The sequence below is a fragment of the Trachurus japonicus genome, chromosome 7, assembly GCF_045865225.1.
Source record: "Trachurus japonicus isolate A0001 chromosome 7, Traja_1.0".
Taxonomy (NCBI): domain Eukaryota; kingdom Metazoa; phylum Chordata; class Actinopteri; order Carangiformes; family Carangidae; genus Trachurus; species Trachurus japonicus.
In genome coordinates this window covers 26,827,253-26,853,353 of record NC_140913.1, presented here as the reverse complement: position 1 = coordinate 26,853,353, position 26,101 = coordinate 26,827,253, and the positions used below count along the sequence as shown (strand labels likewise).

Below are 26,101 nucleotides of genomic sequence, written 5' to 3'. Positions count from 1 at the left end.
AGGGAGGCAAATAAATAAAACACAAGTCAATTGTCTTTTAGAAAAAGAAGGCAATAAATGATTCTTAAACAGTTTATTAGAAAGATGTAGACAATAAAAAAAGAATTTCCACTGTAATTCAACATTACTTGTCTCCCCTTACATTTTATTGACAGTGCAAATATAATTTGGTCATTACACGTCGCCGTATCGGTCCAACGCTCCCTCACCAACGAGGGAGGATCTGTTCTAAGATGAACAAACGGAAAGAACCTGGAGGATAGCAACAAACCATATGATGCTGAGGCCCCAACCAAGCTTCAAGCCTCTGTGTCAGCTGCAAAAGATTTCACCTTGCTTCTGTTGTCTAACATGAGGGTGCATGTTAGGTGGGTATGCAGGGAGGAACTGTTAAGTAAAGATAGTAAATATGTGGAATTCATTCATTTTTACCAAAGTAGGTGATCACTGGGAAGATGCAAATGTTTCTGTGATGATTTCAGATTATCCAATTTTTTTTAATTTTTTTTTTTTAAACGAACATTAAACAAGAAGTAAAGGGAAACATGTAAGCTGGAAGGTTAAGCTACAGAAACAAAGACTGGCTTCCTGGATATCTAATTCACAGCACATGGAAGGCTTTGGAGGAACCCAATCAGTAAATGCGTCTAATTCTTCTGATGTACATAGCTAGTGTTTTTTTTTTAAATCATGGGATAAACTACACTGGTTAACTAACTTAAAACCACAACATTGGAATGGGTTGGCCTTATCATTTTAAACCACAATTCATTTGAAAACAGATTGTAAATCTCGTAACACGTATTGCTCAGCTGAGGACAACTATACAGCTTTTCCAACAAATAATGTGTGCTTAGTTGTAATATTTAACAGTAAAACAAGATACCCAAAAGGTGCAGTACAGCAAATGGAAGTGGAGATAGCTGCTCTGTACAATACCATGCATATCAACCTTGAGTGGACTGATCAGTCAAGACTTTGGAGCTGAGGCTATGGATTTAAATATGACTACTGACTCATATGTACAGTTGTTTGTCACTGCCTTCAATTTCAAGATATACATTTGTTAAGATTCCTCTTTCCCCCTTGTTCTTCCATTTTCTTTCCAGAGTCTTACAGTCTTCTACTCCAAATCTGGCATTTCTGAAAGTAAAAGTAAAGCAAAAAATAACATTCAGCCCTCCATGCAAACAAGCACTGATTGCCAACAACTTAAACCATCACATGCAGTTTTAATTTGTTTTTAAACACTTACTCTCGTCATCGCTATCTGCAGACTCATCCTAAACAAAACAGAAACGTACAAGATGAAGTTGGAAAATGTTACACACCATCATTTGATGTTATGGGTTAAGAAGAGTTAATCACAAGGTGTATTTTTTATTTTTTAAGAAAAAAAAAAAGAAATGTTCTTACATCTTCTGCACCGTCTAGATCAGGTAGGTCATCCTCGCCTCCCATGTTGTTCATCATCTGTAATATTACAACAATACTATTAAATCCTTGTTATTTACTTTCCTTTACTGTAGAAAACTAAAACTCTTCCACATCATTCAGAGCTTAGGTTTCGTAAAATTAAGCAATTCTAAGTTTGTGTGGTGTAGACATGGACTATGTTCAACACTTTTTCCTATTTGCAGAACAGTATTTGATTTTTACACACACACACACCTAGTAAGTAGAACAACTTGCCTAAGATCTCCATTATGTTCAAGAGACACCCCTCCTACATAATAATGAATTCTTTAATCTATACTAGTGCTTACATCTGAGAATTGATCGAAGTTGCCCATCTCCTCATCTGAGTCGTCCTCCCAGTCTTTCCAGTTGTTGAAGTCGACACTGAGCCAACTCAGCTGTGAAAACACAAAACCAATGCCTCTTATGAGAATTTCACTCATGTCATTCATATCCTTGTAGCGTTGTGCATCAATTAACGGCATCGTCCTTTACATTTTAATGATCGTTTGTGTGCAACTGACCTTGGCCTTCTCTTTCGTTAGCCTCGGCCACGCCTTCCCTGGCTGTGCTTTTCGTAAATAGCACAACACTGAACGATCTGTACGTTTGTGTTTGGACTCCTGATTTAAGGGGAAAAGAGAAACAAGAGTGGTGTCCAATCAATTTCCAGTCACAATTGTATCATCTGCAATATTGCCCATATCAATAAGCAGCACTTACATTTTCGTCAATGGCTTCAAAAAGGTCTATTTCATTCTCGTGTTTGACATTGTCAGTTCCTCCAAGACAACTGTGGAGAAGACAGAATTAACTTACTTTGGGGAAGAACAACAATATAACAACAGCTGTGTTAGATGAAGACTACAAGACTAAGAAATAAAAAAAATAAAACTTTGGACACTTGAGAAGTGAAATAAAAAATATAACAGCATGTCACAGCATTTCATATTTTCCAATGTGTCTCACTCAATCCCATTTTCATGAAGCTTGTTTTCTATTGCATTGATAAAATGATTGATGGCTGCTTCTTTAAATTGGCCGTGCCTGTATCCTCTGCTTCCCTCCTCTGACAGGGACAGATACTACATCATGGGAAGTCTTTCGGTCGTAAACTAAACTTTACTCTCACAAATTAGACTAACAGTACTGAACATACAAGAAATTCATAACTCAACATAAACATTTATAGTTTTAAAAGCCAGCATGAGGAAAACATACCTGAAACCGCACTTTGTTTTATCAAAATTGATTTTAACATCTTTGCTGTCTGCTACACAGAACTCTATAAAAACGGCGTCCCTCCTGTCGTACCACTTGGCTGTTGCTGGATGCCTGTGAAAAGACAGGAAACACAAAAACAGTGTGTTAAAGAACGTAATACTAAAGTGCTTTCAAAACAAACTGAGAATCAAACAGGTTATTTGCTATGCCTATTTGAATGTACACTAGTGACTGCCTTCATATAGAGGGCTTTAAACTAGGTGGATCCAGTCCATACAGTTTTCCTATATATTGTTAAACAGTATAACAGCCGAGATCTACAACTTGCATGAAAAATACATCAGTGCTATTGACAGATGGGCAAGTTTTCAGGTCCAACAGCCTGCCACCGACGACATCTCCATGTATCAGGTTGCACACAGCATCCAGTTACACAAAGTCCTCCTATACCAATAGACCTTGAAAGTGAAACATCCTAGTGTGCTAAAACATTAGATTTCAAATTAACAAGGTGTATTGGATTAGATCGGATCAAGTTCTCCTTAAAATCAATTCTGTTTATACAGCAGCAAGGTGATGTCAGGGCATGTTTCACAGACAGTATTAACTATACTGTATAACACACAGCATTGTTATTAACAAAAAAGTTCAAATACAAAACATAGTTGCCAATGTATCTCCAGTCCATTTGCTAATTAATTATTAGACCAATGGCTAGTATAGTAAATTCAGTGATCAGTCTAACTTTTCAAATGCAGCTCCTGCAACAAGACATGTGGGAAGAACGAGGAAGAGTCCATAATCTTTTCTACAACAATGAAAACACTGATTAATACACACCCCATCTATGCAATACTTCTTATGCCTTACAACTACTACCAATTTTTATTCTGTTCTTGTAAATAACAGTATATATTCCTGAAACATTTTGGTACATAACTAGCCTATATATTTGTCTTATAACGTTTTTATATTTCTATATTTACATATTTTTCTACTTGTATGTTACAAATGCTACTGCAAAACCATCAAATTTACCATGTGTGGGATTAATAAACAGTCTTGTGATTACTGATGAAGTACCTCACCGGGAAATAGACCCCCCCTCCCCACCCCAAGTAATAGTACATCTCTGTTGCTGCAACTAATCAGCAACAGCTCACTGTATGTAGATGCTTTTATGCATCTCTTATGCAAGCAAAAGTGAATTAGTGAGCTGCATATTTATGGACACTTTTCTCCTTTTAAGCATTGAAGCGATGGCCTCATTAACCAAATCCTCTTACAAATGATGGTGGACTAACTATGGAAGCTAGCATTGCATTAGACACAAAAATGTTTATCACCACCACTACAACTTGGTGGTGAGCGATCAAGCAGCCACTACCGACTAATAAACCTTTTTTGTTAATGTTTGTTGGTTAAATTCTTCAGCTGTTGATAGACATCGTGACTTGTGACACAGACTTTGTGGCTAAATCTAAATGGTGAATGAACAGTGTGTGCTAAGTCGAGCTAGCAGCGCTGACGTTAGCCGCTACGTTTAGTAGTCAAGCCATGCGGTGCACCTGACTGCAACTACAGGCACAAGTACGCTGCTTTTATAGCTAATGCTGGTAAAACTAGAGCCGACTGTAATAACTGCTGTGTTAAACTACGTCCTGCAACCTGTTTCCCTCCTAAGTTAGCGAGTTACCGCTACCCTGCAATTCATTGAGGCAAGGCCAACCTCCCGCCTTTGCGAAAGCATGTTGTCCGGTCGGTGGTGGCTAACGTTAGCTCAGCGTGTTTTTTTTTTTTTTTTTTTACTATCACTTTCCCTTAGTTAGTATTTCTTACGTTAGCGTCCAATCACTTACATGTCTAGACGCGAGGTGAGCCTCTTTTCCCGCAGATAAGACAGCCTTTAGTGAGAAGAAAGAATGGCAATGCGTGCAAAAAAAGAGAGGAATGCTGCCCACACACACACAACCCACCACCACACAACACACACACAGCTCCACACAGCTCCACACAGCCAATGCAAACCAAACGCCGCCTCTCCCCCAGTGGACTGTAATAAAACTTCGGATCTTCTTGCGTATCTCGGGCTCAGAATGGCGGTTCTGACGCAGCGGCGGCGTAACAGACGTTTCTAGAGCTTTTCAGCCACAGCTGCGGGTGACGTGAGAAGGATTTTCTATGGTACTGGTACCACCCAGTATGATCTTTTTTTAAAAATAAATATTTATTTATTTTATTGAGCAATTTTATTTTATTTTTTTTATTTAACCTTTAATTTACAGGGCAAATTGCTTGAGATAAAAAAAAAATCTCTTTCACAAGCATGGCCTGGCCAAGAAAGCAGCAACAAGATAATATACACACAAAGAAGTGAGGACAAATATGAGAGAGAGAGAGAGAGAGAGAGAGAGAGAGAGAGAGAGAGAGAGAGAGAGAGAGAGAGAGAGAGAAAGAAAGAAAAGATGAAAGTTGAAAAGTTGAAAATACAAACTCTCAAATAGGACAATAATAATAATACAGGCGAAAATTAAACGCAGTAGCCTAGTGCAGAAACATAACAAAACAAAACAAAGCAGAGCAGAGCAAAAAAACACTAAATAGTAGCAGATAAGATAAAGTGCAAAAGATACACCACCTAGTATGATCAGGGCCGGGCCCCTGGCATAAACACTCTATGCGGTTGTTTAGGGCCACAGCCGTTAGGTGGGGGGCCACATGATCAGAAAGGTACCAGGGTTCATCAAGTCATTTAAACATCATGAGGTCTGCACGTGCACACTATGAGCTTTATATGTAATTTGAAGTCAATATTCAGCTTCTTTTATCTCACATTTGAGACATTTGGTGAAAATAGAATGGCAGAATGACAACATTTGTGCTCAAAAAACAATCTTACAAAATTTCATTTTAGACTTGTTTTCTACACTTATATATGACTGTATTCATATCCTATTTCAAGCACCAAAACAGTTCATTCTCATGACTGAAGATGTGTTTTCACAAGGGATTTGAATTTTTTTTCAAAAAGTGGACCTCAAATTTCCAGCATTTGGCCTAAATTATTTCTTTATACTGTGTTCTAGGACAAATTGGCCTCAGTGTGCCTACAGCGGAGGTTCTAATATTTAGACATAAAACACTTGAGTATTGTTAGGCTACATCTGCAAGTATCTTAAAAACATCAATTTAAGAAAATATGTAAAAGTCGAGAAAATGGCCTCAAACCTCAGAGGGCATAAACACGTCTGTATGCAGTTTTAACCAGTGATTTGGTGTTTGCGTTTAGAGTGCAGGGCCACAAACAAAAATCTTGTTTAGGGCCACCAAAATCCTAGGGCCGGCCCTGAGTATGATCACCCAAGATGACAATCAGTGAGCAAAATGTTTACATCGGGGGCCCTCTATTACTGCCAGTAATAGTGATTATTGATCATTTACACACCTACTACATTATTTCATTTTCCTAATCTGTCATTACGAATCATCATTCTAGCCTGGCCTGGCCACCCATCTATTGTTTTTAATCTGAAATGGTACCAAATTCAGCTAAAGGTGCAGCCTGACTGGGGTTGATTTGCACTCAATATTCAAAATGATATAACTAAGTGGGATACTGAATGTCGCCTAGGCTTACTACTAAAACTAGCAAAATAAACATTTTCTGTAAGCACGTCATCTGCTTTTTTATTTTTGGTTTTAAATAAACTGCAATAGCAATGTGCAATGACAATGGTTTTTTGTAATTACGAAGGATTTCTCTATGGATTGAGAGAAGTTACACAAGATTTAAAAAGGCGAATTGCTCTTTGGGGCCTAAGCAGGTGCGTCATTTGCTTATGCCTTAGGCCGGCTCTGATAACAGTATTCCTGACCCAACAAGTGATTATAATGCAATCAAAATCATATTTATATCGATTTTCTTAATTTTTTTGTTTCCTTTTTAAGCCCTTGCCAGTGCACATGCACTTACCAAGGACATTACAAAAAGGTTAACATATAAAAATTCATCACAATAATCAATATGGGCATCTAGTGTAATAAGACATTTATAAAGGGCACACAAACAGTCTTTATTACCGGTAAATTGACCATTTACAAACTATTTATAGATGAGTTGTGAGACATTTGTGAGACAACTTTGAGGTTGCCAGGTTGTGGAAAATCAATTTTGTCAATTATAACTGATGTGTAGGACGTTAATTATATATAAATAATACACTGTATGAGTTTCTGATTAATATTAATATATATCTGGCATTAAATAACATTCCTCCTATGGTTCAATGTGCCCCCTCCAGACTTTTAAACACATACAATTCCCTTGCTTGGAATAATAATCCTCTAAAGTTTGTTTGATTAGTTTTTCAGCAAATCAATTCTGATTATCTTATGAAGAGTCAAACTTCCAGACTCCATGAGCATGTAAGCTTTTATTTATAGATACTATTCATTAAGAAGATTTCACAACTAACATCTTATTGCACCATACACATTTGAAGAATGACTTGGTTTAAAATTAGTTTTGATGTCATAAATTCATGCTTGTACATACATATGCATGTCATTTCTGGGAGAAAATCAGCAGATGTGGCAACAGCACTTTGCAGATACATGATCCTGCACAGAAGTAAAACTTCCATGTTTAATAAGATGTTTATGTCTCTAATTAATGGAAAACCTGCACATTTTTTCTGTTTCCTTTTACAATGAAGTTGTGTTTTTTTGATTTCCTAAAAACATTCAGCTTAATTGACCCAGGCTTGCACATGTTCACTATCTCCTGGGGTTGCAGAGTAAGCCTGAAGCAATCAAAGGCTACACTGGGAGTATATGGGAAGATCACCAAAGTCCAAGTACTGTCATAAACAGGTTACACTCCAGTAGTCCTTGATGCTGCAATCAATGCCCCGTTACAACAAATCAAACACTTTAAATCTGGCTCTGGTGCCTGTTGATTGTCTTTGAAATGTTTCAAACACCTTGATTGGAGTAAATCTGTGGTACGGTAATTTCAGCTGATTGGACACGATTTGGAAGGGAAATCCAAAATTGCACATTAGAGCAAAAAACAAGTCTTGTAGAGGAGGGAGCTTTCTGCAGAGCTCAGAGACAGGATTTTATCAGGAGACAAACCTGGGAAATATTTGATGCATTGCAAGAGCAAGAACCTCGGCCCGCATTCACAAAGATTCTCACAGTCCTCTCGGAGAGCTCCTAACTTAGCGATACAGGAAGTTTCTGAGCAACTCTGTGCAAGGAGGGGATAGAAGCTTTCATCTTAGTGAGGAGGTGTGGTTGACCTTGTTGCTAGGGATGACTCATTCTTTTTTAAGCTCTGATTGGTTGTTAGAAAAAAGGAGGGGAAAAATCCAGATGCACTCCTAGTGATGAATGGACAGTGAAATTCACTGGTCACAGAACTAATAATTTTATGTTATGAATTTTATGTCAACAGAGCTCAATAAATTGTCTGTCAGATTTAAAGGACGCTGCAAATTGTTTGAACATTCAGACTTGCGCAATGTTCACATGCCGATAATTATTTAATTAATTTATGTTAATCGCCATGCTGATTGTCCGTTGCGAGCCTGCAACGTGTGGACATCCAGTGGAAAATGAACAAACAGCATGAGGCTGTAAAAAGCGCTGTATTTGATAACTGTGCTGACAGAGGATTTGACAGTCATCACTGCTGCATCGGTGCATGTTCGCAGTTAAACATTATAATGGTGCAATAACCTTCATTTCTGCTGTTATTGCGGCATTGCACGGTGGGAGGTCGACCACAAACATTATCACTGCACAGTCTAATATGTAGCGTTTACGGTAATTAAACCGCTGTCATTCAGTGGAGAATATTTGTCCAATCTCTCCGTCTTTCTGCCATTTCCACCTCTGCTTAAGAAACTCTTAGGCCTCTTAAAGTCCTCCTCCCTCCTCTGAACAGTTTGTCACCTTAGGAGCTCTCTCAAGGCCTAAGATGCTTTGTGAATGACTTTTACTTTACATAGTTTCTTAGAATTACGTCACTAAGAGCTACTTTTAGTCTTAGGATTCTTTGTGAATACGGGCCCTGGTCTCTTCTTAGTGCTGGATATTAAGCCAGCTGAGAAACCAGGGGAGAAGGACCTTGGTAAGAGAACTGACTGAGAACCGGAGGTCACTGGCTGAATTTCATAAATGGTATGTGGAGATGGGATAACGCCAACAGTACCCCGCTGATCTGAGCTTTATGGCAGTGGCCAGATGTAATCCTCGCCTCAGCAAGGCACACATACAAGCTTTGAGTTGGCAAAGAGCTTGAGACAAGATTCCCTGGTCAGATTCACCTCCCTCCCCCATTTCCCCAATGAACAGCACAGGAATCAAAATTTCATTTCATCAAGCCACAACTTTATTTCCATCTTGGGTATAAATTGTATAAACGAGTTTAGTTTAAATCAGCAACCTTTCTTCAACTCTTCGTTGACAGGGTCCCATTACATTGTCAACTCCTGCAAAGAGAACAAGAGAGGTTTGTTAGAGCATGTTTATAAGGATTATTTTACCCAGTTTACAGAGTTTTTCTCTTCTCAGGACAGAAATGTTGGCTTCAAGAAACTCAGAAGAACGAAAGTCACTGTGTTAATCATCACTGAAGAGACATCCACACACATTTAAGACGGCTTACCGATAATGATTCAAACAATTTCACGAACAGCGAGTAAAGTCTGTAAGGTCTTACCATAATAGCATTGACAATGTCGTTGTTGTTGTTTTTCAGGGCGCGTACAGCCTTCGCCCGCGACACGTTGGCTTGTGACATGACGAGTTCAATGTCCTTAACCTCGACTCCGGTCTCATCGACCTATAAAAATAAAAAATGTGTTAACATCTCATCTCATTAAATAAATAGAACTGATAAATAAAACAGAACTGACTAAGAACAGTATCTTACCTCTTCCTCTTCGCTTTCCTCCTGTACTGTTGGCGTCTGTGTGTTTTCCTGGATGTTTGATACAGCTTCTCCCTGTACCTTGAATTTTTCTGCGGCAGCCAGCTGGGCTTGCTGGGAAAGATCTTCAATCTGGAGTGAGAGAAAGATGGCAAAATGAGACACCGACACAACATTTGGCACTGACATTTCAGCCATGGACGCAATAAGTCCACTCTGCTGTCTTAAAAGATTACGTGTCTGTGGCCGTGGTTCGTGTTGTTACTGGCTACATACCTTAGCCTCACCGAAGACGATGTATGTGTCTGATGCAGGGCTCTTGTAGACGTCTGGCTTGGTGATGACAAACAAGATGTTCTTTGACTTACGAATGGTGACCCTGGTGACCCCTGTTACCTGCCTGAGACCAAGCTTTGACATTGCCTGCAAGAAAATGAAATAATGTTACAAAATGTGGCTAATTGACAACTACACAGAAAAGCATTGTTATCAGGTTAAACTTGTTACCTTCCGCGCCTTCTTTTCACTGCGGCTCTGTTTGGCTTTGCTGACAGGTTCCTCATCGATCTCAGCAGCTGCGGCAAGCTGTGGGAGATTCAAACAAATTCAATGTCAACAGGGAGACACATAGCTGATACAATTTGTGAAGCTAGTCACTGGTTTGCTTTAGGTTTCTCTTCTCAGGACAGAAAGGCTGGCTTCAGTATACTCAGAAGAACGAAAGTCACTGTGTTAATCATCACAGAAGAGTTACAGACCAACAGCATCTGCTGAAAACGTTTAACAGAGCTGGTAGATGTTGTAATGGTCTTGTTTGGGCTCAAATCAGCAGTCAACACAATATGGAAGACCAGACTGAACACTCACCTGAGCCTGCTGTGTCTGTGTCTGTGCAGAGTCCTGTTCCTCCAGGTCAGGGACAGAGTCATCGCTGTCCGACTCAGTGCCAGAGCCTACACAACACCAACAGAGACCAACATTTAGTCACAACAGCACTTCTCAAGTGTACTCCTGAAAAATAAATATTTGTAAATATGAAGCATCAGTCCTGGGGAACAAGAACAGATCATGTTTGTATTGCTTGAAGTTAATGCTGCAAAATCATTGTGATTAGAGCGTTTTAATCTGAAATCCCAAATTACTGTGTACTCTCTTCCCTTTAAATACCCAATTTACCAAAACATTTTCATCAACTAATTTAAGACGTGATCGTGATCACACAAGTACATAAAAGTATCTAACCACAGAAGAGACTTTTTCAAAAACCAGGTGCATCCATGACAACTAGGTACATCAACAACCTTGAGAATAGCATAAAATGGAGTAAGTCCCTGAATGCAGTTGGAAAAACAGATGGCACACAGGAGAGAAAGAAGAAAATACCCTTGTCGTTCTTGATCACAGGCTCCACTTTGGCTGATGTTTTAGCAGGTGTGGGGGCAGGTTTGGATGAGACAGTTTCAATTACCTCAACCTCAGGTTTAGCAGGGGCAGGTTTAGCAACTGCCTCAGCAAAAGTAAGTTTACGGGGAGCTGGGGCAGGAGCAGCAGGTTCAGGTGCTGCTTTGGCAACTTCAGCAGCAGCTGGTTTAGCTTCTGCAACTGGCTTGACAACCTCAACAGGGGCAGGTTTGACATCTGGTTTAACAATCTCAGGAGCAGCAGGTTTAGTTTCTTTAACTTGTTTAGGAGCCTTTTCGGGGATAGATTTAGCCTCAACAGCTGGTTTGGCAGCCTCAACAGGTGCTGCTTTAGCCTCAACAGCTGGCTTAGCAGCCTCAACACCTGGTTTAGCAGCCTCAACAGGTGCTGCTTTAGCCTCAACAGCTGGCTTAGCAGCCTCAACAGGTGCTGCTTTGGCCTCAACAGCTGGCTTAGCAGCCTCAACAGGTGCTGCTTTAGCCTCAACAGCTGGCTTAGCAGCCTCAACAGGTGCTGCTTTGGCCTCAACAGCTGGCTTAGCAGCCTCAACAGGTGCCGCTTTAGCCTCAACAGCTGGTTTAGCAGCCTTAACAGGGGCAGGTTTGGCCTCAACAGCTGGTTTAGGTGCCTCAACAGCTGGTTTAGGAGCCTCAACGGGTGCTGCTTTGGTCTCAACCACTGGCTTAGGAGCTTTAACAGGTTCCACCTTAGCCTCAACAGCTGGCTTGGCAGCCTTCACCGGAGCAGGTTTGGCCTCAACAGCTGGCTTAGCAGCCTCCTGTTTGGCCTTGGGGGCCTCAACAACTGGCTTAGCAACTTCAACAGCTGGCTTAGCAACTTCAACAGCTGGCTTAGCAACTTCAACAGCTGGCTTAGCAGCCTCCTGTTTGGCCTTGGGAGCAGCTTTGGCCTCTACAGCTGGTTTAGGAGCCTCAACAGCAACCTCCACCTTAGCAGGAGGTACAATTACAGGCATTTTAAGTGGCTTCTCAGGTGGGATCAGAGGAGGAAGCTCATCATCTGCTGCTACTGCTTTTGGTGAAGCTACTTTCACTTCCACATGTGATTTGGGAGGACTGGTAGCAAGAGTCTCTGAAAATGAGACTGGTGCTGCTACTGCAGGCTTTGAGGTAACTTTGAAAGCAGCTGGTGAGGGTTTCTTTGTCTCAGCTGGGGCAGGTTTAGCTTCAACTACAGTTTGCTTGGGGCTCGCCTCTACTGGCTTCTCGGCAGCTACAGTAACCTTGCACTCCTGAGGGGTGGGAGCAGGGACAAATTCCTCTCCTTTCTTGGCTTTTCCTTGTTTGCCAGCCTTGACTACTTTTGGGGCTGAGCGGTTAGCCTGTTGAGCGGAGGAGCTAGCAGGTGAGGAGGCCAGGGGAGATATCACAGGTGTCAAGGGGGTAGAGGGAGTAGATTTTGGTGAGGTAGGAGAAGATGAAGAGGCAGACATAGAGGAGCGTTTTCTTCTGCCGGGGACAGCCTTTGGGGCAGAAGAACCCTGTGCATTCTTGGCACCTTTGCCTTTAGGCTTGGCAGGGCCAGAAGCTGCCTGAGGTTGCTGGGAGGAAGCTGGGGCGGGAGGTGTGGCAGAATAGAGAAAGACTTTTAAATTCAGTGAAGGGAATATCTTGGTCTTACTCATGCGGGTTAAATTATCTCAAACCAAGACGCAACCATTTTTTTTTCTCAGGGTTAGGAAAAGGACCTGTCAAACTCGACTTTGATGCAAACCGCCACTCACAATGCAGAGTAAAACACAACCTACTTCCACACAGAAAACCATTCTATTTTTAGTCAGGATGCACTTCAGATTAAAATTAATTTGAATACAATAAGAAAATAGGCTACTGCTACAAAAACATTAACCCAACAACCTAATGTTCATAGGAGAACAACTTGCAGAGCAAAGCTATTCAGCCTTTTATTTCAGGACAAGTATTTTTTTGGAATACACCGAAAGAAAAGGGGGAAAAAAACAAAAAAAAAACACTTGGTGACAAAACCATTCATTGTCAATGAATATTTCGTCCTTTCAATGATGAACCAAGCTTTAGATGCAGACAATAACCATAAAAGTCAGTACTGGGACTCCATGTTGAATTCAAAACATGGACTGATGTGAAAAATGTGCCCAATCCAACCAAAAAGGTGGATTAAAGAAATGCAAAGTGTGTGGGGGGGAGAGGGATAGACCGAGCTGAAACAAACCTGACAGGTGGCAAGTGGAAATAGGTGTGCCTTCACATTTGGAGGTCCCTTTTGATTGAACGGCCTTGGAGAGAAGTATAAGAGGTTCCTTCTTCTCAAGATCTTTGTTGAGAGCTTCCAAGTCACTCTTTGCTTCACCAGGGAGTAGCTCTTCTGCTGCATCCGGGCAGAGGTTCTTTGGACCGTCTGCCATCCCACTATCTTCACTATTTGAACTGATGTCCTCAGGGCTAGATGGAATTTTCCCTGCCACTGTTACTGGCTCCTCTGCTGAGACTTTCTCTTCTACAGCAATTTTCTCTTCCACCTCTTTGGTGGCCGGTTTTTCAGCAGCAATGACCAACTCTGGATTTTCTACTTCTTTAACTGGAGGCTCAGCAGAAGGCTTGGACTCTTCAATAACTGGAGGCTCAGCAGAAGGCTTGGACTCTTCAATAACTGGAGGCTCAGCAGAAGGCTTGGACTCTTCGGTAACTGGAGGCTCAGCAGAAGGCTTGGACTCTTCGGTAACTGGAGGCTCGGCAGAAGACTTGGACTCTTCGGTAAGTGGAGGCTCAGCAGAAGGCTTGGACTCAGGAGCTGGTGAATCAACCGAAGCCTGTGGTGGGTCAGCAGGCACTTCTTGCTGTGTAACGGATTTTACATCTGTCCCAGTTGCAGGGACACCATTTGGTTGATCGCCACTAGTTTGAATGCTAGCTTCTTCTGGGGAGCTCATCTCTTGGGCAGGAACAGGGGTTTCTGGAGGATTCTCCAGTGGCACTGCCTTGTTCACTGTGGGAACAGCCGTCTCAGGAGAAGAACTCACTACTCCTGTGGCTGATGGAGGAAGAGCAACTGGAGTAACAGGAGGAAGGGTGTTTGAGGAGCACTTCATGAAAACACTGAAGTGAAAAAGAAACCGTGTCCCACACGTGAACAAAACAATGCGTTGTGAGAAAATTCCACGATGTGAAATGGCTCTTGATATGCCAAAGGAGGTGTTAGGTGCCCTCAAAGAAAAAAAAAGTGCCCACGTTCCAAACTCCATGCAGTGTCCAAGAGATTTGGTCCAAAACAGCAGCTTTTACATGAAAATTACCTATGACTCCATTTTACTGTTTAATCAATGCTGCAACAGACTGCACTAATGAATTCTGGATATGTTATTGCCGTGGTTCCCAACCTTTGGTCCGCGGCCGGTACCGGTCCGCAGAGAGAGAATGAAAAAATATAAAATCGTTTTTGTTTAATTAACACTAATGGTCGTTTTATTTTGGAAATTTTGCCACTTTCGTTTGTGCATCTTCCCAGCGCTGCACAATTGACAGGTAGTTCACAAACATAAACACATGCCGCTGGGAGAGACTCAATAATGAGACGACCAAAGACTCGACGACTGCCAACAAAAAGAAAGATGATTTAAAAGAAGAAAAAACAAGAGTTCTGTAAATTACGGTTTCATTGCAACAGGTGATTCACATAGTCCAAGCCCACATGCGTAATAAATGTGGTCCGGCTCTCCGCCGTTTCATCACTTTACGGAAAGTTTTTAATCTCCCTGCGTTCTGGATTACAGCAGAATATCCTGAGATTGCCACAAAAGCACTGAAAACCTGCTTCCATTACAAACATATCTTTGTGAAGCATTGTGAGTTTTCTGCAGTGCAGCAAGCCAGCAAAACGAGATTACAGAGTAGACTGGACCATCACCCCTAGATGACTGATTATATATTATATTATGGTGAGTTGTAGCAAAGAACGTAGCCTAATAATTGAATTAAAAACGTAATGGAAAACCATGCGACGGATTAGCATATGTGTAGTTGTCCACCGGTGAACGGTCCGTGCTGATAAAAAGGTTGGGAACCTCTGCGTTACTGCACTGCACTTCTTGGCAAACCATGGGGAGTAATTACATAAGTTATTTTATTAATAGTTAAACACTTAAACAGTGCAATCCATTTCAACTGCCTTTTATTCATGGAGGAGAGCACTGTGGGAAACCATAATAGAGTGCTGGTCGACATGCCGACACAAATACGTTACTATAAAACAACTTAACACTTGCATTTCTCATGTCCTCTTCTGAACCTATCCGGGATTGAAGCTGCCTAAATATTTGCCCCAACCATAGCCATTGAGAGAATTAAGAAAACACTTGTCAGTAACTAATGAGACCTGTAGAGCAAGATCTGCCATCAGTGTCAGGGACTGATACTACCTTGACTTTACAGTTTATGCAATGCAAGAACTAAATGTGCAGAATTACCACTACTTGTATAATTCTTTAACTAGTGTCCTCCCACATGGCTGCATGCAAACCACAACTGACAGGATGTATTGTGCTGCTCAAGATGTAATTATACTGTTAATACCAGTCATGCTGGGTATCTAAAGAAGATAAAGAAATTTGCATCTTTTCCCCACCGCTGCTGTAGTGCACGCACTAAAGTTGAGAAACAACCTCTTAACAAAATTGTGCTTCACGCTACTTCACGCTTTTTTGCTTGTAGAGGAACAGCTACTGCTAAGTGACAGGTTAGACCAAGTCTCTGGTGCCTGCAGCAAATGGATAAGTTGGTATGAATGTCTATGCCACACCCTTTAGAGAGGGCCTCCACCCATTTAGTGAAAGGTGACACACAAAAATAAAGTGATGTTAAGTGTTTTCCACAAATATTATTAAACCTTTGTTTAAATAAACACTGAAAATGAAGCAAGCAAAGTCACCAACCAAAACCAGAAAGATCTACACCATCACCAACAAGGCTCCTTCCAACCTACTCAGTGTTTTTTTTCCAAGTCATTCATAGTGCACAGGGTAATCCACACTGAACACCATGCATTGTGTGATAAATCCAGTTTCCAGTGCAAGTCACTACAGTCCGTTGTGAGTATATACAGATACAAAAGAGGGGTCCTGGATTTCTCTTTTCAAGGGAAGTCAAGCAATATCACCACAGCAAATTCTTCTGTGACAAAACTACTGACTCCAAGTGTCAACACATGGCCAGTGACAGTCGAAATAACTGTCAGCTGTTATGTCAACTCAGTGTCGAGCCAGCTGAGTCAACTCATTGAACAGTATAATGACCCAGTAATCCAGTACTGCGAGTTCACTCAGAAGCAAATAACCAGCTTTGGGTAGTTATTTGTTGACCAAATCATATGTTCTGAGAGTTCAAGGACCCCTTTATGGTAATGCATCATGCATGTTTACGTGAAGTTGAAATATATACGAACCAGTCTCCACTTGGGGCTGCTGCATCTCCTGCTCGGTAACTGGGACCGTTTCTGTGGCTTCACCAGGCATGGTTGCTTGTAAAAGAAAAAAAAAAAAAAGAAAGTTAGAGAGAGACCATTAGAACAAGCAACGTTTGATTTCCTTTGTGATCATAGTCTGTTATTATTGGGCACCTATTGCATGTCGTAGTTCTATTGTCACAACTGTCACCCAGAAACCAACCTAGAGATATTGAATCATTGAATATCTGACAGACACACAGGTGGCAACAAGCCAGATATAACTTTAACAAAGTTATAATCACAACAGAAATACACACAATGCGCTGTATAATCCAGCAGAAAAATGTTGTTTCACTGCATTTTTCTGACACTGACAGTGTAATGTTCAGACACATTTACTTCTAAAACACAAATACTATTTCTTACAACAGTCAAACCACACAAGGACCTAGTGTAGACCAAAAATCCACCACATTAAGACTACAAGTCCAGTTTTTGACTACATGAACCCACAGAGGCTTTTTAAAACAGGGTTAAAAACACGCATCCAGATTAGTGCAACCTGCGCTTTGGAGGCCAACTCCGGTGTCGTTGTCGTCGTATATCTATGAATTAAACGGACAACTTATTTGACACACCACGACTCACTCACTCACTCACTTAGCGGACTGGTTACAGCTCACACCACGAGTTGTAGTTGTCACAACCAGTTAAACGGCGGACGACGGGAGCCCATGCTGCTTTTAGCTCCTGCTGCTAGGCTATATAACGTTAACTCTCCGTTAGCACGATGCTAAGCTAACCGGCTGTTTAGTCTCGACAGGAACAAAACTAAAAACCACCACTTTCTCCCTCAGGTTTGACCTCTATGAAAAAACAACCAACTTGTTGTTAATACACCACTTAACCCTCATATATTTCTCTCTGGCCCCCTGACAGGCTGTGCTGTGCTGGTGGAAACTGGAAGTCATCATGTTCCCTCCCCCATTTTGAGCCGGTAATCGGACGCATAACGGAGCGTAAATCACCAAATAGAGGATCGATACGGACGTAATGGCAGCACCGACGCGTTAACTGGACTTTAAACAAACACACGAGGCGTTTGATTCTTGTGAAAATATACGAAAATCCACTAGATGATGTTGGATTGTCAGAGGAGACACTCACCGACTTGGGACGCTATATCCAAGATGGCTGTGAGAGAGAACTTCTAACCCCGGCGTCACGGTAATATCCGCTTTAGAAGCTCGGTTTCTACTTCCGGGTTATTTAAAGGGACAGCGGACTAATTTCTCTTCTCCATATGTTGTTGTTGTTTTAACTTTGTTTATTGAGCTTTTCACTGAACAGAACATGGACATAGAGAAACACTCAGAAAACAGAATCCCACCCCCATCTCCCACCCCAAAAAGTAAATAAATAGACAATAAAACAAATAAAATACTAATAAATGAGTAGATCTAAGACAAAACAGTACTGCATATTGTAAAAGAGGATATATTAAAGGGACAACGAGGAGTTTCTATTTGGTTAAAAAAAAAGTCTCACGTTAATGTGGATGAATCTACGCTACCCACACTTGTTAATGGGCCCATTTTCGATAAATATATCATTTTGTCTCTATCGTTATTTTGTTATTATTAGTGGTGGCGGAAATGCTGGGCGAGCCGACCAGCGTTTCCTTTCGCATTGAGTTATGAGAATAACGCCGCCGAATCGCTGTTTATGGTCAGAACTACGACAGTAACTAAACCCTTTTGAACCTCTGACTTTAATTCTTGATGAATGAAAACATGAGTCCATCTTGCGCCGGTCGAAGAATTCTACGGTGCGCGCGGAGGCTCATAAATGTAGTGTGAAAACGCTTCGCTTTTCCAAAACTCCTCGTTGTCCCTTTAAGAGAAAGACAATGTTACAAAAAAAACTGCATTAAAAACGTACAGTATGGGGCGTCAGTCCCCCTCTCTCTGTCTCCCTGACCTGCACAGCTGTCACCACGCTATTAACAGAGTTGTTTTCAAGGCAAATGCAGAGGCTACTTGCCAAAAAACTGCCCCCCGACAGGAACGTGCATCAGTGGTGTTGCATGAATTTACCTCGAACAAGAGCGTTTTGGAGTTGTTGGATTGTGTATTCGATGAGGGAAACCAAGAAACCCCATGAGCCTCCATAGCGTAGAGTCTGAGCAGCTCGCGGCTCCGTTCGACCGTTCTAAAAAATAGCTTGCACCAACAATTAAAGGTATGGGCCAATTTGCCAAAATGTTGAACTATCCCTTTATTAAAAAAAGAAAAGAAAGAAAAATACAGGACATAGAGAGTTATATTTCAGCAAGTTGTCACCTCAACCAAAGCCAGTGGTTGTCCTGATTAGATTGTTTCATGCAGCTCTTCCATGTATCTCAAAAAAGGTTGCCAGGTATCTTGTGCTTCACACACCCGATGAAGACAGCGTAAAAACGCGTTGGGTCCTTTTGTATTTATTAAAAATCTCTGCTACACCTCAAGAGTGCCTCAGGAGCTCTTTTTCCTGTGGCCTCTGCAGCACTCACCCTCCCCTCTACTTTTTCCAGCAAAATGTCTGTATTCAAAGTAACTGGATCACAGAACAACATTTTTAAAGAGAAGAAATACCAAATTTATTTTCATAAATGACTGTACAGTAGAAAAATGTAGGCAACAAGCTGACAAATGATAATGAAATTGACATTAGGAAAATCCTTCCCTCAATAGAGGATTCACAAATGTTTAATTTATTATTACTGAATTACATAAAAAAGAAATTTGGATTAAACTTTCATTGGTCCAGAAGATGGACGAATTCAATCACAACATGTAGCCCCCGACATATATTACAGTTGGTAGAAGTGAACTATTATCACTCCCACTGTTGAGATCCAGTTCAGAAGTCTTTCTGTTGATCTACAGGAAACAAGGACGAAAGAAATGTGATTAAATGAAAGTCTAAAAATCTGAAATGCTCCATGTAGTCAATCAAAATTACCAAAGGACTTACCACTCTTTTTGAGAAGTTCTCCTTTCCATGTACGAGCCATCCCATCCAGAAACTGATCCAAGTGTTTCACATACTTTGCCAGACTGGTTCTTTTGTAATCTGTGAAGAGAAGTAATGCGTGAACCAAAATATTCAGTTACTACTCAATAATACTCACACTTATATCTATTGCTAGACTTATCACTAAAGGCTATTTATTCGTAATTTCACCTCTGATCTTTCTTCTCTCTGCTGCATCCTTCTCATTTTCCTTATCCTTTGTTTCTTCCGACTCCTCCTCTGCTGTTCTGGGTCGATCCAGCTCCTCGCAGATCAGGCTAAAAAAAAGTTACACAAATCTATCAAGCATCAAATACAACACACGACAGTCGAGTGCGAGGCGATGAATCCTCACTTACCTGATTGTGGGAACATCGAAAGGATCGAACGTCTCTAATTCTCTGAGGTCAATGGGCACAGAGATTCGTCCTGTCCAGAGTCAGAGAGAGAAGGACACAGTGAGACGCCGACCGTCATGTCTTTACCATGTGGACTTGATTTAATTAATCTCCTTGGATCTATGTTTACCTGTTTTGGGATGGACACTGAAGGGGCTCTTTAGCAAATGGTTCACGCCTTTACTGACGTTCACGTCGAGTCGTGGGTAACAGTACTGCAGCATGATTTCTTTCTCAAAGTGCTGACCCTTCTTGGCAGTGGCCTGGAGGAAGAAAAGAGTCCATCATAAACCCACTTGCTGTAATTTGCAAAAAGAAAAGTCATAATGGGACGCTAACAGAATCACCAACCTGTTTCTTAGCGGCTTGATCCTTGATCAATGCCCAACGAGTCTCAGGTTTCTTCTCTTGTTGGAAGTCCTGCTGTAATTGTTTCCTGACATGTAAGAGCTGAGTTAAGGCCAAGAAAGAAAATGCTGTTGTTGTTTTTTTCACTCATTAACCACCTGTTGTGCTGCATAGGTTATTGAGATACACATGAAACCGTAGAAAGGATATCCTCAGGGACGAGTGCCAGCACTTTGTCTACAGATTCCTTGCGGCTCAGTATCTCCTGCTCGTGTAGTGCGTACTCTGGAAAGTAGCGCTCCACCAATGCAAAAGACTCCCTGTTAGGATTACAGGTAGAGGCTCTTCAACAGCTGAAGCCGCAACATCCAACAGAGGCAACGATCTCAATAACAATCAGTTAAAGCAGAAGTAAGCGATATTTTTGTGTTAATATAAGTCTTAAATAGTTCTATCTTCCGACAGCAATCACTTACATAGAGTGTTTGGACTGAAACACGGGTCTGTCAGTCCCTCTGCTCTGCTCTGAGCCGAGGAGAAAACTTTTCTCGTATCCTACAAGTTTTATCCAATGAGGAGAGAGAACGGCATGAAGGGCTGTGTGTGCAGCCAAGGGATGCGCCTGAATGTGGTGACGTAGGGACGAGGACCAATAGATCCATGACGAGGGCGGGGGCTGCTAACTCCATCGGCTGACAAGACGTTATGGTGCGTTCAAGGCAGCCCGTAACTCGTGTTTTTCTGACCTGTGAACTCGTACGAGTTCAATCTGGTACGAGTTCACGGGTCGGAAGTTACGAGTGGCCGTTATAGTAACTTTCACAGGTAAAACAGGTCGGAAAAACACGAGTGGGTTGCCTGGAACGCTACAAAGTCGTAAGTTGTGACTTGAAGCTGTAATTTACGGTTTCAAAAGCCTGCCTGGAACGCAGCATTAGCCAAAACGACCGGATCGCTTACTTCTGCTTTAAATTAGACGCAAACATCAAAACACAACAAATACAGTAACAGTTTCATACTGAAATCTGCCGGTTCTTACTTGATAAAGGGATGGATTGGATCTGTCAGCACTACTTTCTTCACAGTGTCTTCACCACCCTGTAAATTAACAATAATGTAGTATTTGACATCTCAAAAATGCATTCAAGTCATTAACAGAATAATCAATGGCAAAAGAGGCAATATTAGCTGTAAAATATGTTCAACACGTGATAAAAACTAAAATTTGTCTGTCACCTTCACCAGGCTCAGGTATTCTGCAACAGCAGAGCGAGCAGCCACAGAGAGCTTCCTGGCAGCTTCGTCACACACCCAGCAATGCACTCCTCTTCTGCCAGAATAAACCCACAGCAGGTGCTGGAAACCAAAGTCCTCTGGAATATCACGTAAAAAACAAGTGTTTAAAAATAAATAAAATAGAAAAACCTTAAAATGTGGTGAACAGATGGTTGACAAACAAAACAAACCTCTAAGTGCTCTATCCAGGATACGGATGGCGATCGTCATCAGGGTCCAACACTTGGAACAGATGTCTGCAGCACTAAAATCAGAAGTTTGTCTTAACTCAGTAACAGCTGTGCAAAAATGACTGGGTTTATTTACAGTCTACGACATCTACAACAGTCAGCATAAACCATATTTACCTGCAACAGCTTCGGACATCATCATAATCTGTCATATCAATATCAAACACCAGCTCCTTCTCCAGCGCCTGGAAGGTTCCTGACTTCACTGTGTTGTGTTGATTCGGCTGTGGTGGGAGACAAACACATGAAACTTTATTCATACAATCCTATTAGTTGTTAAGAGTACAAATAACGGGGAACATGCAGTCTCACCCTGTGGCTGTATACCGCTCCAACATCAATCTTGTACGGGTTCATCTTCTGCATTTCCTTCTCCAGCTCGTTCTGCGTGCTGAACGACTGGTAGCGGACGTAGATGTCGTCTTTGAGCGTGAAGGAGAACTCTCGGTTCTGGAAATAGTTCTTCTGCACTGAGGTAGAAGGAGAAACAAGGCGTTAACATGGGGGCTTCCTGGAGGTCAACAGCCCCCCTGGGTGATCCAGCTTTGGGTGGACGAAACAACAGACACTGCATTATACAGTCAGTGCAATATGAAGAGCAGAGCTCAGCTGAGGTGTGGTATCCGGCCTCTGGCTCTAGAAACTGGACGTTTCTATTCGATATCTGAGGAGGACCGAAAGTGTAGTATGTGCGATCTGGGAGAGATTTAATTGTTTTGAATTTTTTGTTGTACTGTCCTTTATATCATGACCATAGGCAAAGGCTTTTTTGTAAAAATTTTACTTGAAGATGGTCCAGATTTGTTTTTAATGTCTGATGAATGTAGACTTCAGTATTTATTTACAGAAAAGGTATTCCTGCTACCCAAGTTCATCCTAAAGGCCTTCGAGCAGGGCAGGAGTAGCCTATATCATATGTGTGAAGTAGTCAAATACTATTACTGTCTGATTTGTATGCACATATGTACATACCGTATGTTTATGCATGTATGTATGTACATATGGAAGCATATTTAGAGGCATCATTCCCTGTACTTTCTGTTTTGTTTGTTGTATGGCCCCTGCATGTTTTAAGTGTCTTGTAAGCCCATGAGGGCTGGGTACCTTTGGTGTATGACATTTTGAAAATAAAAACTAACTAACTAGCTAAGCAAGGCACTTCTTTTTATATGAAGGCAGTATTGATATTAAAGGACTATTGTATTAGTATTGGCTAGGTGTTCCTAATAAACTGGTTAACTGAAAACAATATGGTGTCAAAAGGAAAAACAAAACAACCACAGTTGACACTGCCAGTCAGTGCTGATATCTATGAAACAAGCAGTTAGTTACGTCTCCATTAACACAATACTGTTGAACACCTTCAGTCATTTAGCTCTGTAAATTAACTCTGCCTCTTTTTTTTTTTTAACAACTGTATTGACAACAAGAGTATACACAGGACTGAATACAGTTAGATGAAATAAGTGTATACAACATTAATACACAACCAAACAATCATAAATACGCCCGGGGATGACAGCAAGACAGAAAAAACATAAACTTAAATAAATATTTTGTAAAGCTTACAAAGATCATACGTTTTAACAGCTTTTTTATTCTCACAATCACAGATAACTTAGAGGAGATATATTGACCAACATATGCAGACAGTTCCAAGAAGTTTGGCTTCTTACCAGAAAATTTATACTTATGTATATAAAATTTGGATAAAATAATTAACAAATTAATCATATAAAACTGAGAATTTAGTTTTTTTTTTTTATCATATTCAGTGTAGCCAAACAAAACATTTTTCCAGCATGAATTCAACTGGGGATAAATGTGATCACTGATAAAGCGTGCCAGTCTGCTCCAAAGTTGTCTGGTGTGTGGGCAAGACCAAAATAAATGAACCAAGGTTTCATTGACAGAGACACAGTGGGTACAGTTCACATCAATGTCCTTCTTAAGGCTTTGTATATAATGATTAGTTGGGTAAAATCTATGAAGCATTTGAAATGAAATCTCTTTGACCTTGTTGGTTTTAACTCTGCCTCTCCTTCCTAACCTGAGCGATCAGCGATACTCACATCCTCCATAGTTGAGCCAGCGGTGGTACTGGGAGAAGGGGAACAGCCGCCGGTAATACAGCGGCAGCAGGTCCGGCAGACAGGCCGGGTCGTAGTCTGAAGACGGCATCGCCTGGTTGTGAAGTAACGGCCCCGGTACCGGTGTAAACAATAAAGAAATAAAGCTAGAGTTTGCTACGACACAACAGGCTCGGTGCTATGTTGGTTTTACAGCGCGGGAAAAACGCTTAAGCGGTGGACAGGACCAATGAGACAAGGTGTGGACAATGTCGTCACACAAACGCGGAAGTTCTGTGACGAGAAAAAGATTTTACGTTTCAGATGTGTGTTGTGTTTTTCCTGGTCTGAGCGACCAGAGAGGAAAATAACGCAAAACTACCACATGTGAGCTGAAGTTTAATGATTTAATCCGCTGTACATGTTGATGTTGAAAGATTAAAATAACACGCCGGCTGTTTGTACTCGTAGTTTTACTTAACCTTGTAATACTAGTCCTATAACGGATGAAGCGGAAGTGTCGCCGAGCGAGAAGAGGATCATGGGAGGTGTAGTCATTTTTCTACTTTACTAGGTATATATTTTTCTTTTTTTAGTCGTCAATTGAATTAAACCAAACAAATAAAAAAAAAGGGGAAAAAAACGAATTTCCATTCATTTAATACACAATAAAAAAAAATCATCAGATGTCATATAAGGTTATGGGAAACATGCTTTATTTTGTAGAAATGCAGTGTAACATCTTACATGCAAAACAAAGAAGTTTGCTTCTACAGTTTATTTCTGTTACATTTTCTTGTTTCTTATGTATAGGCTGCTACACTAACAAAAACATTTCCCATGTACTTTGAGCTCTCTCACTTCATGGCTTCTTTTGCACTGCACTTTCTTTTCTTCACCTTTAGAGGGCAGCACAGTTTCATAACAATACTGCAGCATGATTGTCGCAATGAGCTCCATTTCAGACATTTTTGGATAATTTGTTATGACAGTCTTTGTTCGTGTTGTTCTTATAAAAAGCTACATCCAGGAAACAAATTGAAATTATGAAATAAATAGCAAAATATTTCACTTCCACAGGTTTTCAGTGACACAGGAGTAGAGGTGCAGGACTCTGTGGGGTCACACAGGTGTCTTTTTGGTTAAACTGGTCAGATTTATGCCATTTAACTTTGGGCAGCATTTGCTTTCAAGACAAAAAGGAGCAGCTTTGTTGGTGTTTCTTGCTCCCCAACCGGTCGCTTTAATGTATTGAGGCAGCCAGTCTGAAACCATCTCGTTGAAGTGGTGCGGCTCACACTGAAGGTTGAGAGCTGAGCAGCATTAAGAGCCCTTCTCAGTTATTGTACTTCAGATATGAAATAACACGCACTCACCCTTTGCACTGTTTTTCCATGACATTTGATAGCATTAACTAGCTGTAGCTGTCTCATCTTCTGAGTTATCCCTCGTTGTTATTGAAGGCTTTCTCTGTAATTTATCTCCATTCTGTCACTATGCCTACGGGCTTCTCCACAGTTTTTGCATACAAATATGATTGCAATGCAGTTTCTGTCATGTGTATTGTATCAAATCATTTGTTTGCTTATCAGTGTTTATGTGCACATCTGACATTCCCCCATTCTTATGCACTCCATTTATTTTTTCACTAGATTGGTGGATGCAGGCGTTGCAATTACCCTACTGTTAGCATAATATGCTACTATATGAAGTGGCCTGCCAGTGCACTAAATTAATGGTAATGAACAAGTTTGCAGGCTGATGATCACTGATGCCGAACTGTGCCATGTTCAAGAGCAATTAACGGACAGGTATTACAGATACATTTCCACTTTATGATTGCACTTGTGTTTATGGTAATATTTTTTAATCATACTACAATTTACATAATGCAAGAGCTTTCAACCACGACCATACTTGAATTATGCAAATGAGGCAGCTTCAAGGCATAGGGGATGTGATGAGTTTTTCCTTTTTGGGTTCTTCCGTAGAAATGATTTGAAATGGACTTGGGATTAATGCCCACTCTCTGTCTCTCTGTGCCAACATTCCCAATGTATGTTAATGATTCTGGTGCACATTAATGCACATTGCACATCCTTTAACCTAAGCATTGATGAAGCATTTCTGAGTTGTTATATTTGAGGTTTCCTGTGACTCATAAACATATAAGTAGATATCACACATCCAATATAACAAATCAAAAAAATCCAACATGCTAAATAT

At 40.9% G+C, this 26,101-nt stretch overlaps 3 protein-coding genes and 2 non-coding genes across 19 annotated transcripts; all 5 read right to left on the bottom strand.

Annotated features, from left to right (window-relative positions):
• Positions 1–58: 58 nt before the first annotated feature.
• Positions 59–4,737, bottom strand: LOC146984928 (prostaglandin E synthase 3-like). The gene is made up of 8 exons (XM_085782566.1): positions 4,542–4,737; positions 2,680–2,793; positions 2,182–2,251; positions 1,983–2,081; positions 1,767–1,856; positions 1,417–1,473; positions 1,256–1,283; positions 59–1,143 (listed from the first exon to the last, which is right to left on the bottom strand). Coding segments are annotated over exons 1-8 (480 nt in total). The 5' UTR covers positions 4,544–4,737; the 3' UTR covers positions 59–1,123.
• Positions 4,738–9,056: 4,319 nt separating this feature from the next.
• naca (nascent polypeptide associated complex subunit alpha) lies at positions 9,057–17,685 on the bottom strand. 15 transcript variants are annotated; one of them, XM_085782555.1, is made up of 11 exons: positions 17,648–17,685; positions 16,478–16,552; positions 11,762–12,613; positions 11,468–11,593; positions 11,003–11,362; positions 10,487–10,572; positions 10,127–10,204; positions 9,896–10,042; positions 9,623–9,751; positions 9,410–9,532; positions 9,057–9,179 (listed from the first exon to the last, which is right to left on the bottom strand). In XM_085782555.1, exons 2-11 carry the CDS (start codon positions 16,545–16,547, stop codon positions 9,165–9,167), a joined length of 1,986 nt encoding a protein of 661 aa, XP_085638681.1. In that variant the 5' UTR covers positions 16,548–16,552; positions 17,648–17,685; the 3' UTR covers positions 9,057–9,164. The 15 variants fall into 15 exon arrangements, with proteins under 15 accessions (XP_085638681.1, XP_085638677.1, XP_085638679.1 ...); XM_085782551.1 differs by having other exon boundaries at positions 11,003–11,341; positions 11,405–11,753; positions 11,859–12,613; XM_085782553.1 differs by having other exon boundaries at positions 11,003–11,627; positions 11,754–11,795; positions 11,901–12,613.
• LOC146984927 (small nucleolar RNA SNORD59) lies at positions 9,253–9,326 on the bottom strand. Its single transcript, XR_015036230.1, has one exon. It is a non-coding gene; the product is annotated as a small nucleolar RNA SNORD59 (small nucleolar RNA).
• LOC146984926 (small nucleolar RNA SNORD59) lies at positions 10,295–10,368 on the bottom strand. Its single transcript, XR_015036231.1, has one exon. It is a non-coding gene; the product is annotated as a small nucleolar RNA SNORD59 (small nucleolar RNA).
• A 1,573-nt stretch (positions 17,686–19,258) lies between the features above and the next one.
• On the bottom strand, positions 19,259–24,122 carry prim1 (DNA primase subunit 1). Its single transcript, XM_085782534.1, has 13 exons — positions 23,879–24,122; positions 22,119–22,276; positions 21,924–22,030; positions 21,747–21,820; positions 21,517–21,653; positions 21,320–21,378; positions 20,491–20,600; positions 20,284–20,375; positions 20,063–20,195; positions 19,894–19,963; positions 19,706–19,812; positions 19,496–19,594; positions 19,259–19,401 (listed from the first exon to the last, which is right to left on the bottom strand). The coding sequence occupies exons 1-13, from the start codon at positions 23,985–23,987 to the stop codon at positions 19,382–19,384; spliced, it is 1,275 nt and encodes a 424-aa protein (XP_085638660.1). The 5' UTR covers positions 23,988–24,122; the 3' UTR covers positions 19,259–19,381.
• Between the last annotated feature and the right edge of the window lie 1,979 nt (positions 24,123–26,101).

Excerpts from the sequence above, each read along its gene's own strand:
- LOC146984928 (XM_085782566.1), bottom strand. Across the intron at positions 2,252-2,679 it reads AAAACAAAGTGCGGTTTCAG|TTGTCTTGGAGGAACTGACA; the intron begins GTATGTTTTCCT and ends TCTTCTCCACAG. Across the intron at positions 1,474-1,766 it reads ACTTCGATCAATTCTCAGAT|ATGATGAACAACATGGGAGG; the intron begins GTAAGCACTAGT and ends GTAATATTACAG.
- naca (XM_085782557.1), bottom strand. The coding sequence starts at position 16,547 with ATGCCTGGTGAAGCCACAGAAACGGTCCCAGTTACCGAGCAGGAGATG. Across the intron at positions 10,205-10,486 it reads CACAGACACAGCAGGCTCAG|CTTGCCGCAGCTGCTGAGAT; the intron begins GTGAGTGTTCAG and ends AATCTCCCACAG. Across the intron at positions 10,043-10,126 it reads GTGAAAAGAAGGCGCGGAAG|GCAATGTCAAAGCTTGGTCT; the intron begins GTAACAAGTTTA and ends ATTTTCTTGCAG.
- prim1 (XM_085782534.1), bottom strand. The coding sequence starts at position 23,987 with ATGCCGTCTTCAGACTACGACCCGGCCTGTCTGCCGGACCTGCTGCCG. Across the intron at positions 21,821-21,923 it reads GATGTCCGAAGCTGTTGCAG|TGCTGCAGACATCTGTTCCA; the intron begins GTAAATATGGTT and ends TTCTGATTTTAG. Across the intron at positions 19,964-20,062 it reads CAGTGTCCATCCCAAAACAG|GACGAATCTCTGTGCCCATT; the intron begins GTAAACATAGAT and ends GACTCTGGACAG.